This window comes from Pristis pectinata, chromosome 5 (genome assembly GCF_009764475.1).
Source record: "Pristis pectinata isolate sPriPec2 chromosome 5, sPriPec2.1.pri, whole genome shotgun sequence".
Taxonomy (NCBI): domain Eukaryota; kingdom Metazoa; phylum Chordata; class Chondrichthyes; order Rhinopristiformes; family Pristidae; genus Pristis; species Pristis pectinata.
The window spans coordinates 99,030,315-99,043,318 of NC_067409.1; the positions used below are offsets into that span (position 1 = coordinate 99,030,315).

The window sequence follows — 13,004 nt, forward strand, 5'->3', positions numbered from 1 at the left end:
TAGTGGTGTCAGACTGGCAGATTTTCTGAACTTTTGGGTGTTATTTCTATTAATACGCCAACACACTTTCGATTCACTTTAACTTTAAGATGTTGCTCAGTAGTATTTTTTTCTGTTCTTGTAGATTTGATGTTTACCACCAGATGGCACCAATATTAATGGTTTTTGACCAAGTTTTTGTACATGCTTCTAACACCACAAAATCCAAGTGGTGGAAAATAAATCGGAGTAACTTCTCTTTTCATACATTTGTACCTCAATGCTGACCACAAACCTCAGCAGAAAACCAGACGGTCACAGGGAAAATGTGTAAACCTCGCACAGATGCCATCAGAAGTCAGGATTAAACTGGGGTCACTGGATCAATGAGGCAGCAGCCCTACCAAGTGTGCCACTGTGCCACCCTAAATTGCCGTAAAAATCTGAGTCCTGGATTAGCCTTATCAACCATTCACAGAACTACAATAGAAGTGTACAGGGACTGGACGTCCATTTCCTGCACATCTGCCCTCTCCCCATTTCCACCCGCCCCCAAGATATGGATAAGGTTCTTCTCGTCCTCAGCACCCCTTATCCCTCTGGCCCCATTACCCCTTCTTTCCCCTCCCTCACCCTCCTTCACCCTCATGACCTGCCCATCACCCACACCTTCGTCCCTCATCTCCTTCCCTTTATTCCATGGTCCACTGTCCTCTCCTACCAGATTCCATCTTCTTCAGCCCTTTGCCTCTTCTACCTATCTCATCGTTCCCACTCCCCCACCCACCTATGTTCACCCTCTCACCTGGATTCACCTATCACCTGCCAGCTTGTGCTCCTCCCCCACTCCCCCCCCCCCCCCCTCACCCCCCGTCCCCACCACCATCACCACCCTTTTATTCTGGCTTCTGCCTTCCTTTCCAGTCCTGTTGAAGGGTCCTGGCCCGAAACATCAACTGTTCATTTCCCTCCATAGATGCTGCCTGACCTACTGAGTTCCTCCAGCATTTTGTGTGTATTGCTCCAGATTTCCAGCATCTGCAGTCTCTCCAGTGCCTCAAATGGAGTTTGTTGGGCTGATTACCTGTTTGAGCTGCCGCCATGTTGTAATTGGTCCTGCATTAACCAGAGTGTTTGATGTTTATGGCTGAAGCATCCAAAATCTGCTCAAACACCATCAATATCAGTAAAATCGTGGTCCTGATTCTATTTCCTGTTAATTTCAATGCTCTGCACCAGCCTTCTGTTCAAAATTGAAAAATGTGAATCATTTCAAATTTCTAATCAATACCATCTCCAGTGATGGTTCCCTGTGTAAAACTTGAAATTAGAATTACTAAAACCAACCAAACCCTTGGCTGAATCCAAACACAGAAGTCCTCATCCACACAACGCATCTTTCCACCAAACTAAAAATCTGCAGTATGCCTTGACCTTTAGGGATCTGAAACAAGTACTCTGTATAGAAGGCCTACTAAGCAGAATATTAGACTGGTCATCGCCTCCCAAACAGATCTTGCATGAGCCAGAATGGAGAGAATAGTTGTTTGTACAAGTATTTTTTAAAAAAAAACTAATTGTGAAGCAATCTTTTGTGGACTTGTATCACACTCAAAAGTATTGTGCAAGTGGCTTAATTTTGGATTTGCAGATCTTATGAAGGTGCTGTATAATTTTCTGGAGTGAAATTGATAAAATTGTTTCCAGACTACACACCAAAATCATCACAAAGCTGCAAAGACAGACATCACAAATTTTCATAGTACAGCCAGCTTTGTGTTTGGATGCATATCCAGAGGTGAGATTTACAGCAACATTGATTTCACAGGAAGCAAGAAACTAGCAAGATCAAGAGGAATTTTAGTCCTTGGCTACGATAAGTTCCAGGAGAAATTGATTTTTTTTAAATTAGATTGGAAAACACAGTTTAATCACAGTTATAAATTTTCTCAATTTTTAAAATAGTTGTTTGATAGAATGGTGATGCACATCATTTTGATCTTGCATTAGAAATTAGCCAAATCATTTTCTGGGTCAAGTTGTTGATGCAGATAAAAAGAATAAACTGCATCATTTGTTTTCACGCTATCAAATTTGCAATTGATAATACCTTTATAAAGCAAAAATGTGCTGGTTCTTATTGCCCCTCAAAGCAAAAAATGCCTTAATTTTTTTTTTGCTTTTTTTTAAAAAAATCAGTTTAAAAATCTTGTTCCAAGTGACTGGGGAAACAGTTAAACAGAGAAAGCATTTTGGGGGAGTGACTATTAGAATTGTTAAATTTTTGATGAGGCAGTTGTGCTTAACCAACCTTACCTTTGCAAGAAAGCACCTGTAGTTTTGTGACAAGTTAATGGATTGAGGTTATCAGATTTGCTGAACTGGTTGAGTAATTGCCAAATCATTTATTGTGCTGAGTGAAGCAGCAACACACTTTAGAAGCATTTGAATTAAGGGTCAATAGAAGTATCTTTTTATAAATTTTACATCGTGGTCATAATGTGCAGCCCTTAATCGTTCCTCTTTAAAGTAAGACTGGGAGAGCTAAATGTCTTGAGCCGAACAGTGGTCATTAGTTAGAACTTAGAAGGCTCATGTAATGTTATTTTACTCAAGATCTAGACAACAAAGGGTTACTTGTTTAAAACTATGGTTATACCATGATTATAGAAACTTCTCTTTTGGTCCTCCGCACCTTTGGGGGGGGGGGGGGGGGGCGGAGGGGGAGGTGGGGGAACATTGTACCATTTGCGCAAATACAATGCCGTTCCACCACAATAGTACCAAGGCTAAAAGGATTAAGAGCAGATTGTGTTGATGAGGCTTGTATTACCTTAAATAGGAGATTAAGGTTTAAGATTTCAATGGGATGAGAACCGACCGTGACCCAGGTAAATTGGAATTAAAACTTGGCAAGCAATCTGTAACTGAACAACAACAGGAGACATCTGAGGTGGAGATGTTTTAGTTACAGTCTACGTCCATTCCCATGTAGGAAAAAGGTAGGGAAATTCTAATGATAAGTTGACATTTCAGCTGCTGAAAATACTGAGATATGCTGAATTATTTTGCAATTATATTTATAACCTTGATCATGCTCACATGGTGAAGTTGTAAATACTCTGTGGTAGCTGAAACCAAAGGTTTAAGCTCATTTTTTTTTTAAGTCTACAATAAACATTACATTCCAAATGTAATCTACATATAATAATATTATTGTTATTAGACAGTATATGATTTATGAATTTTGGAAGCATAGTTTACTTTTGGAAATAAGTGCTGATGCTCCGTATTGCTTAGCATGTGAGATTTAAATCGTTCCCAGGTGTTATTCACTTTCCAATATGGCCGTCTTTACATGTTTCTTTTTGGCTAAAAGCCCACACTCTGGAACTGCTCACTACCTTCAAAGGGAAGCAAGGCACATGTTGTGATATTTGGAGATTGGGAGGAACTTGAGGAAAGAAACAAAAATTGATGGGGTGTGCCTGGTGCCATCCAGCCACTGGGAAAAATATATTGTTGTAGTAGCCTGCCTTGGACTGGAGTGGTGGTGCTGCTGGGAAAAGCTTCTCCAGTGTGAATTACTTTTTAGACACTGTTGCGGAACAACAGAACACGTAGTTTATATATGCATAGTGCAATCCCCATAAACCGCTGAGGAGTAAATGAATGGCAAATCTGTTTTACCAATGTTGGTTGAGGAACAGCTCTATCGACCCAAGGGAGAATTCTGCAACTTGTTAAGGAGTGCTACTATGGGATTCTTTGCATCTACTTGGGCCCGATGAGTTTTAACATCTTGTTCAAAAGTCACAACAGAAGTCTCTCAGTACTACAGCGAAGTGGGCCTTGAGCTCATGGACCTGATGAAAGTAATACATTTTAATAAAGGCTTTTAGAGACAAAAACCTTAATTTTATGGATAATGTATTATTTATATATGAGAGCTGTTATGGATGAAGTGAATATAATGTAATTGTTTAGTAAACACAAAGTTGGAGTGACATCAGTGAATAGACTGCATAAGACAAGGGAAATTTCAGAAGTGCACATTTTGTTGACAATGGAATGCCATCGCCGTGTTACTGGAACCCAGGGGGGCAGAGAAATAAGTAGATGCTTTGAGGATTGTATAGGGTACAGTAGTAATGCTTAATCAAAATTAGTTGTAAGGATGTGTGAATGGAAAAGAGCAACCAGTAATTAATGTGAAAACTTTTGGTGGGAGAGTGGAAAGATCACCACCACTGTCCATAGACACCTCATTGGTGCAACTGAAACTATTAAGTAATTAAACCAGGGAAAAGCAGCAAAGAAGTACTTGAAGCCTAAGAGCTGCAAGAATTCTGCAGGTTATGACAATACAAACACTGCTCTTGCAGGGCCTGCTGACCGAACTAACGTTAATGTTTCTGTAAAGTTTTTAACAAGTGATGCTTTTGCTGTATTGCCCACTATTTGTCTTTTTATTCCTCCCAATCTAGGAGTTAATTCCCCTAATCTTGTGTACTGCTTGCCTCCATCCGGAACCCAAAGAAAGGGATCAGCTTCTGCACATTCTTTTCAACCTAATTAAACGTCCAGATGATGAACAAAGGTATGAACTATTGCCATATATTTCAAGAACCCACTCTTTACCTTCAAGCAAATATTTCTTTAACTCACTTATACCCCTAACCCTAATTAAGTGGTAACTGTTGAGCAGCAATGCTGACTAAACCCTGGGAGTCCACAGGTATAATTTTCCTGCTGTATTTATTGAAAAATACAGGACTACATCATGTGTTGAATAACTTGCCAATAACGCAGTTACTGCTGATCAGTTGCACTAATTAATTTGCATTATCTGTTGGATCTTAATTTTTAAGCTGTAAAACAAAAACTAGGCCTTTAATAATTGAAAAGAAAATAAATTAGACCAGTAAGCACAAGACCAGAGCTTGTATTCTTGACCACATAATTCACAGATAGAAATCATTAATCAGAATAATCCAACTGTATGCTCAAAGAATGAAAAAGAAAATAGCTATGGTGGAGACCTGGTCAAGAAATTGATTGCAACAGTAATAATGTTTCCCTGAAATATGCATGCAAGTACTAGAAATTAAGTTTAAAACACATCAGTTTTGGATTGTTTAATTTTTTTGAGTCTTTTGAACTCATTGACAAGCTGATATTGGTTTGTGGTATTTCTTTAAACCATACATTGTGTTGCACCCAGCTCTGTTGAAAACTTGACTAGAAAGAAGTGTGTGTGCATTTAAGTGGTCAATGAAATGGGAAACATCCAGAAGTTGCTCGGTCAAATGAGAGGAAAATTTGATGGGATAACACACCAAAAATGTCTCGTGAGTAATCAGTTTCAGTATTAATTTACTTTCCTTTTTTTTGTTCTAGACAGATGATTCTAACTGGCTGTGTGGCATTTGCTCGGCATGTTGGTCCAACTCGTGTTGAGGCTGAACTACTACCACAGTGCTGGGAACAGGTAAGTGTAAAACCTAATCTGAGAGCAACTTAACTTTGGAATTGGTTACCAGGTATAGCAATTCTTGTCTTGATCTTCATGGAAAAATATAATGATGCCTACAAGTTTTCCTTAAAAAATCTAATGACAAATACTAATTAATATTTTACCTAAGTGAGATTCACACAAAATGCTCGAGGAACTCAGCAGGTCAGGCAGCATTTATGGAGGGAAATGAACAGTTGACGTTTCAGGCTGAGATCCTTCATCAGGACCACCTAAGTGAGATTGTCAAGTTAATTAACAATTCCTTGAAACATGCAGATGTGGCACATTTTCAGTCATGTGAAGCCAAATTCAAAAAAGTGTGTGTGTGTTAAACTAGAGGTGAGGTGAAGCTTGTGATGAGAGACGGATCAATTCTGAGGACAAACACTCTTGTGCCCAGAAAAGAAGTGCAAAAACCAAAGAATTTTTATGGCACAGAGGGAAGCTGATTGGCCTGAGTTAAAGGTGGTTCATTCCTTGTAGTGCAATCTATTCAATCCCATTCCCTTTTTCTTTCTTGAGAGCCTTTCCTCACATTCCCTTCCACCCCCACCTGTGTATCTTTTATCTATCACTTTGAATCTGTTCCCAGCCCCTGAATCGTCTGCTAATGGAATCCTTACATTTGCATTAGCTAAATTCATTGTGATCCCGTACACTTGTCAGATCTCCTCTCCACCATCTTTGCTTAAGAAAAATCCCAGTTTCTCTAGTCGCTCTTTACAGCTGTAATCCCTAATCCCTAGACGCTCATTAAAGTATTTTTTTTCCACTCTCTGCAAAATTGGCTTAGCTGATGTGTTATTAATGCTCAACATAGCCTCACTGCTTTTATACTATGTGTCTGCATATAAACCCCAGAATAGTATGTTTTACTAATCACTCTCTCAATGTGTCCTGCCACTTTGAAAGATTAATGCACATATCCAGAAGGTGTTGGTCAGAATTGGTTATCTACCTAGGTATACACAAATTTTAAATTGAAGAACTGCTGGATTTTGTATTAAGACAGAGGAATTGGAGATCAGGGTTGAAAAAAGGAGCATTTATTAACTGTCTAATGTCTATCCTGTGGAGAACTGGAGTATTCATAATATTGTGCAGGTATGTAGCTGTTAGATCCACATGTGAGGAAAATAATTTATGGATACTGCAAATGGGTAGTTTAGATCTAGTGGTGTGATTTGACCCTGAAACTGAGAGATTCCAAATAGAGGAGTTGCCAGAGAGGGCCATTGGGCATGGGTGAACAACACAATTTTGGATGAGTTTGATTTTGTGGAGGATAGGAGCATAGTCAGGAGAGCTTTGGATTAGTTGAGCCTGAAAGTGATGAAAACAGTGCAATTAGCTGTGATAAATGTAATGTGTGTGTTTGTGATTCAACAGGACATTTATAGTAATTCTGAAATGGTTTGTATACTTGTCCAGTGACAATTGTTTTTGTTTATGGAACATTGATCAAGGAAATTTAATTACATTTTGCTGTATATTGTACGCAATTGAATGCTTAAGGTCTGATTTTTGATTGTAATCATGGCTTCAGGTATTCTTGTTACAGAAGATTACTTCCAAGTGTATATCTGAATCTTTTTTTTTGCAAAGTGCAGATAGATTGCATTTTTAAGTTATCACAAAATTTCAAAAGATGAGAATGACTATGTGTAGTAGTTGCACAAAGTTAATCTTCATTAGTTATTTTCTAGTTTAAGAATGCAGCTTAATAATGTATTTTGCACTTCATTGTGAAGAAACTAAACATAGCCAGAGTTGTATAAGCTGAAACCAAGAATCCTGCAATTGACAGGTTAATAATTTTTAAAGGAGTGAAGTGTGATTTAATCTGCTTTATTACTTCCAGCAGTTCCTATGCTGAAGGAACCGACATCCCTGCATGAGCCCAGTATATTCAGACACTGAACTATTTCTGACACTTTGCTGCATAACGGACAGTCAAAATTTAGTTTGTTTTAGTCAATTTTGTTTATTTAGTGTTTGTCATTTTAGTCCATGTTCATATTAGGGGGTGTGGACTTAAGACACATTCATGGTGTAAAATTGGTCTGAAGCTATTATTAAAGACAGTATTAGCAGGAACTTAGAAAAATTTGAAGGTATTTGGGCAAAGTCAACATAGTTTTGTAAAAGCATAAGCATGTTGACTTAATTATTGGAATTCTTTGTGGATGTGGATAAAGGGAAGCAGTAGATGTAGTAAGATTTACAAAGTAAGAATACATGGGTCTTTTTTGGGTTGGCAAGACATAATTATATTCCTCATTATAGGAAGGATGTGGAAGCGGAAAGGGTGCAGAGAAGATTTACCAGGATGCTGCCTGGTTTAAAGAGTATGGATTATGAGGAGAGACTAAAGGAACTAGGGCTTTACTCTTTGGAGAGAAGGAGGATGAGAGGAAACATGATAGAGGTGTACAAAATATTGAGAGGAATAGATAGAGTGGATAGCCAGTGCCTCTTTCCCAGGGCACCAATGCTCAATACAAAAGGGCATGGCTTTAAAGTAATGGGTGGGAAGTTCAGGGGAGATATCAGAGGAAGGTTTTTTACCCAGAGAGTGATTGGAGCATGGAATGTGCTGCCTGGGGTGGTGGTGGAGGTAGGTACATTGGTCAAATTCAGGAGAGTACTAGATAAGCATATGGAGGAATTTAAAATAGAGGGATATGTGGGAGGAAGGGGTTAGAAAGTATTAGGCGAGGTTTAAAGGTCGGCACAACATTGTGGGCCGAAGGGCCTGTTTTGTGCTGTACTGTTCTATGTAATCACAAATAGCTATAAAATCTGAGGCAATAAATATATGAATGTTGGACAACAGATTCTTACGACAGATCCACCTGAGCTGCTATACAAATTGAGGATACGAATGTAGACATTGTGAATGCAAGCAAAACATTCGGGTGTTGTGGTTAATAATCCATTAAAATTTTGTGACTAGGCCATACCAAATATTTAATTGTCTGGGCCGCACAAAAAATTTTTGTGATTGTTGAGGAAAATCGACTGAACAAATTTGGGACACATTTGGGATCTATTTTAAAACTATTCAATGCCATGGATTCTTCTATCGTTAATGCAGTCTTTGGCAATCATCAACTCGAGGATGAAGTCTACATCAGACTAAGTAAAAAGTCTCTCAATCCCTTATTAATTGCAAAACTATCTTGTTGATTGTCACAAGTGGATTACTTTCAACTAAAAACATGACTAAACCAATTAAACCTGCATCAAACAGCTTATAGTTGGATGTTTTAACTATACTAGACAAATCTCTGCAAGGAAAGAAGGATAAGATTGTTCCTTTTGTGCATACTGCCGTAAACAGGCAAGCTAAACATAACTTTCATTGTCACTTGCCTCTGCTATAGGAATGGGTTAAAAGTTTCTGAAACCAAAATAGTGTCTTCCAGCCTCCTGCCAGGTCACCCATGATCCTTGCATAACTGAGGAAACAAGTGTTTTGTGGAAATGCAATGAGAATGGCCAATCTTGGATTCTCCCTTGAAAGATTATTTAGAAAGCTGCAGTATGTATTCCTCACTGATTTCTGAAAGAGCTAACAGATAACACACAAATGATCCTTTACCAGACAGAATTGCTAAAGTAGGCCAAATGCTTTTATTTGGACTCTAGCTCAATTTGTCAGAGTTCTAAGAATTACATAATGTATAGTAATTCTTAAAGTCTACCTTTTCTCTAGGACTCAAGCTAATTTCCTTAAAGACATTTACGTTTAATTGTAGCTGGTTTCCACTGAAAGCAAGACCTGAGAATGTGGGTTACTCCTAGTGATGAAGCAGTCCCTCAGGATTGAGAATGACCTGCTTCCTTTCTGGCCCCATCAGTCACCTTAGAACCCACAAAAAAAAACCACTATGGAAACTGCAGACTGCCCCACAGATGGAGCAGGAGGTGCCTGCAGAGGGAAAGGCAGGTGGCTAGTTTGTGAGCTGGTGCATTTCTTCTGCCATTTACACAAAGCTCCATTGATTAGCTTCTCAATACCATCCTTGTTGCTTCTCCACTCGAGTATTTACAGGCCAGGGATTTCCAAGAGTTGGTGAGAATGTTGCACTGTTTCAAGGAAGCTTTGAGCATAATAATTGATGCCAATGACTAACTATAATCTTATGGAATGACAGAACAAACTCGGTGGTCCATATGACTGACTACTATTTCTTTGGTTCAGATCAATCCCATGTGGCCAAAGTTGTCGGCATCCTTTGACTTGTGATCCATTCTTGTCTAACTGTGCAATTGTGAAGCATCCAGGGTTGTATTCTTTAAGTGTTACATGAGTGGAAGTTAGTAAAATACCAGTTTGGATAACCCTACAACACTTGAGATCAAGATGGTAGCTCACACCAAGTAAAATGGAAATGTTAGTAATTTTGTTCTTTTGAGTCAACTACATTCCAGCAACAAATAGCTTGTTGGTCAGGGGCGGGGAAGAACGGGGCGAGTAAGTGCCAAACCTGTCTTGGTATGCAAATATGTTTAATTTGCATCTGTTGAAAGGTGGCTTTTTATGGTCAAATTTGTGCTGTTGCAGAAAGAATTCACTCTGCACATTCAGAGCTCCTTTCCGGCCTCCTTTGTTTCTATTTTCTCACTTTGTGTTTTACACTACAATATTTCATTCACATTCTTTTTTCCTCATTCACCCTTGTTTTATTTATAAACCCCTCCCCCAATACCCCCACCACCATCTTCAAGCTTTATTTCTTTCTTCCTTTTGCCCATTGTATTTTTTTCCTCATTTTCTTCACTTGTCTAATATGTATTAATTTTCCGTTCCAATGTGAAATTTCTTTCTAAGCTTGAATAGGAGCAGTTAGGATTATGGAATTAGCAAATTTATTGTGGACAATGTATAATGAAATGGGGATGATTATGCCCAGTCTCCTGGTCACCATCTGTGATGTTGCCCCCAGTCTCCAGTTTGTTGTAAAATCTGACCCTTTCCCACCCCTGAGTCTCTGTGCCTTTTGTGCAAGGCTATCAGTATTCACTGTACAATTTTCTGCCAATCTCTAAATGATCCTCTACTAAGCAGATTAAGTGCAGAAGTTAAATTTTTGGAGCTGTTGGCTATTGCTGCTACTTTTCGAAATGCATAAACCTTTGACTCTCAGCTGGTTATCTGAAATGTCCAAGGTTTCCATGTAACACCCTTTTAATTTCTCTTACTGGTTATCTAATGCTATGACCAACAGTAGAAATTCTCTGGATCTTGATTTCTCATTGTGGCCATATTGAAGACCTCTCTTTCAAGTTCTTCCTCAACCAACACTTTTAAGAGATTGTACTCCCAAGGTAGAAATTCCTTTATTACTGGCCCACTGAGTGCAGTGGTCAAACATGTTGACTTAATTGCAATAACCTGCAATATACTGACAGAAAGGTTACCAAGAAAGATGTGTTGTGACGCAAGGCTAGGTAGAAGAATCCAAGCCTAATTTGTGCTGAAGAGTACAATTTTTACTTGTCTCATTAGTGGACAATTTGGCCCCTTTGTTGCACTAACCCCATATTCCTTGATTCCCTTAAGCTGTTGATGTCTGTCTTGAATATGCTTAGCAACTGAGCCTTCATACCCCTCTTGGGTAGATTCACAGCCTTCTGGATACTACTACTCATCTCTGTCCTGAATGGCCAGACCCCTATTTTGTGAGTGACTCCTGGTTCTAGACATGCCAGCCACTGCAAACATCTTCCCTGCATGTACTCTGTGAAGCCACTTAATTTTGTGTATTTCAATGAGATCGCCACTCATTCTTTCATCTCTTGAGTATGACCCCAGTTTGCTTAATTTCTCCTTGTACAACACATTTGCAGTACTGGGATTCGATCTCATTACCATTTGCAGCCCTCCCTTCATTGCAAGTCTCTCCTTCCTGGGGTTTGAAGACCAGACCTGTGGATAACTTTCCAGATCTAGAATATTGTCTACAGGTCTGGGCTACTAACCCAAGGAAAGATGTACTTAATTGCCTGCTAGACGTTCATGATTCTGCCTTAGAGACATTCAGTCGTAATCCCACCAATGGTGCCTTTGCAACATTGGCTCCTCTCTCAAGCATTTGAAATCCAATTGGAGATGAGGAAATGCATTGAAATTATATTGAAGATGAGGAAATGGCAGAGGAATTAATCACTTTGTGTCCACCTTCACAGAAGGCACAGAAAATATGGGAAAATAGTGGAGCACTAGATGTCAAGTGAATGAAGAAATTAGCAATTATTAAAAATTGAATTTGAAGACAAATGAAACTTGGGTTTGTTTGAAGAAGTTACAAGAATTCTTCCTTTATGCAATAGAATGCAAGCAGATGTTTATGCAGGTTTTTCAGGTTGTGGCTTTGGAAAAAGTCAGGTGGAAGGCTGTGATAAGGGTGTAAAAGTCAGTAATGTGGGGCAGGCTTGTCCTTTCCTCTTCATTTGTGTACGTGAGTTAAAATTGGTTAGTGAAAATCAAAGAAGCTGGAGGTGCCAAGATCTGAAATAAAAACTAAATGCTGCAACAACTCAGCAGGTCAGACAGCATCTGTGGAAAGAGAAACGGTTAACATTTCGGGTCTGAGACCTTCATCAGAACTGCCAGAGACCTGAAACGTTAACTGTTTCTGATGCTTTCTGAACTGCTGAGATTTTTTTCCTGCAGTTTGTTTTTTTAACTAAAGTGGACATTGATTGGATTGGTCTCAAAATAGCATGAAGTATTATCTGGAACCACCAGGTCTAATCAGTGAGTCTACCTTTGGTTAAGATGGTACAGGAAGTCTCTGATCAATTCGTTGAATTTCAAGAAAATGACGCATGCTGGGTAAGGATGAAACCAATAGTTGCTCTCTGTTCCCCTCGAATTTAAAATGGATCTTCCATTTAGATTGTTGATTATCTTCAAATAAGTTGCTTTTTGCAAAGGGGTAGCTGACTGTGTGACATACTGTATATTGCAGAAAATGATTGAAATTGTTGCTGGTAAAACAACTAGAAGCTCCATGTGTGCTGTTTATGATGATTTGCTGGTTGGAATATCCCAGTGTGTATTTTTTACTTGATTATAGGATTGCATATCTTTTGCAAAAGGGAAAATCTTGGGAATTCCCCACATTTGAACCAGGAGAAACCCTTTGTATCCAGCCGGTGAACTGAGTGAGTGATTAAGTTGACAGTGCAAGTTTGAGGCAAATTGCTTCTGTTGAGCTTGGTCCATAATCATTTGATATTTTACATATTGTGTGACTTCCAGTTGAGAAATGATACTTTCATTTCAGAAGGATGATCTGTACTCCAAAATCTACTCAAATTTTGAGAATTATTATGATGCATTGATGTACAATTTCCAGAAAGTTTAATAGTTTGTTGTCCTGCTGGATCTCAAAATTGTGCTGCATTATAAGATATTACTTTAACTGAAACCAAATTGGCAAGTATCTAAATGCTGCTGTACTGCATGTGGAAGCATTGAGTGCAAAGCACTGTT

The 13,004-nt window shown here is 38.8% G+C and overlaps 1 protein-coding gene across 6 annotated transcripts in view; it reads left to right on the forward strand.

Moving 5' to 3' along the window:
* Positions 1-13,004, forward strand: part of relch (RAB11 binding and LisH domain, coiled-coil and HEAT repeat containing) — a 90,642-nt gene that overhangs the window by 44,179 nt on the left and 33,459 nt on the right. For all 6 annotated transcript variants that reach the window (XR_007956323.1, XM_052015552.1, XM_052015553.1 and 3 more), the window contains 2 exons: positions 4,467-4,579; positions 5,380-5,470. Coding sequence is in view for 5 of the 6 variants with exons in the window: in XM_052015552.1 (XP_051871512.1) it covers positions 4,467-4,579; positions 5,380-5,470 (204 nt within the window). In the remaining variant the exon portion in view is untranslated. The remainder of the gene's footprint in view (positions 1-4,466; positions 4,580-5,379; positions 5,471-13,004) is intronic.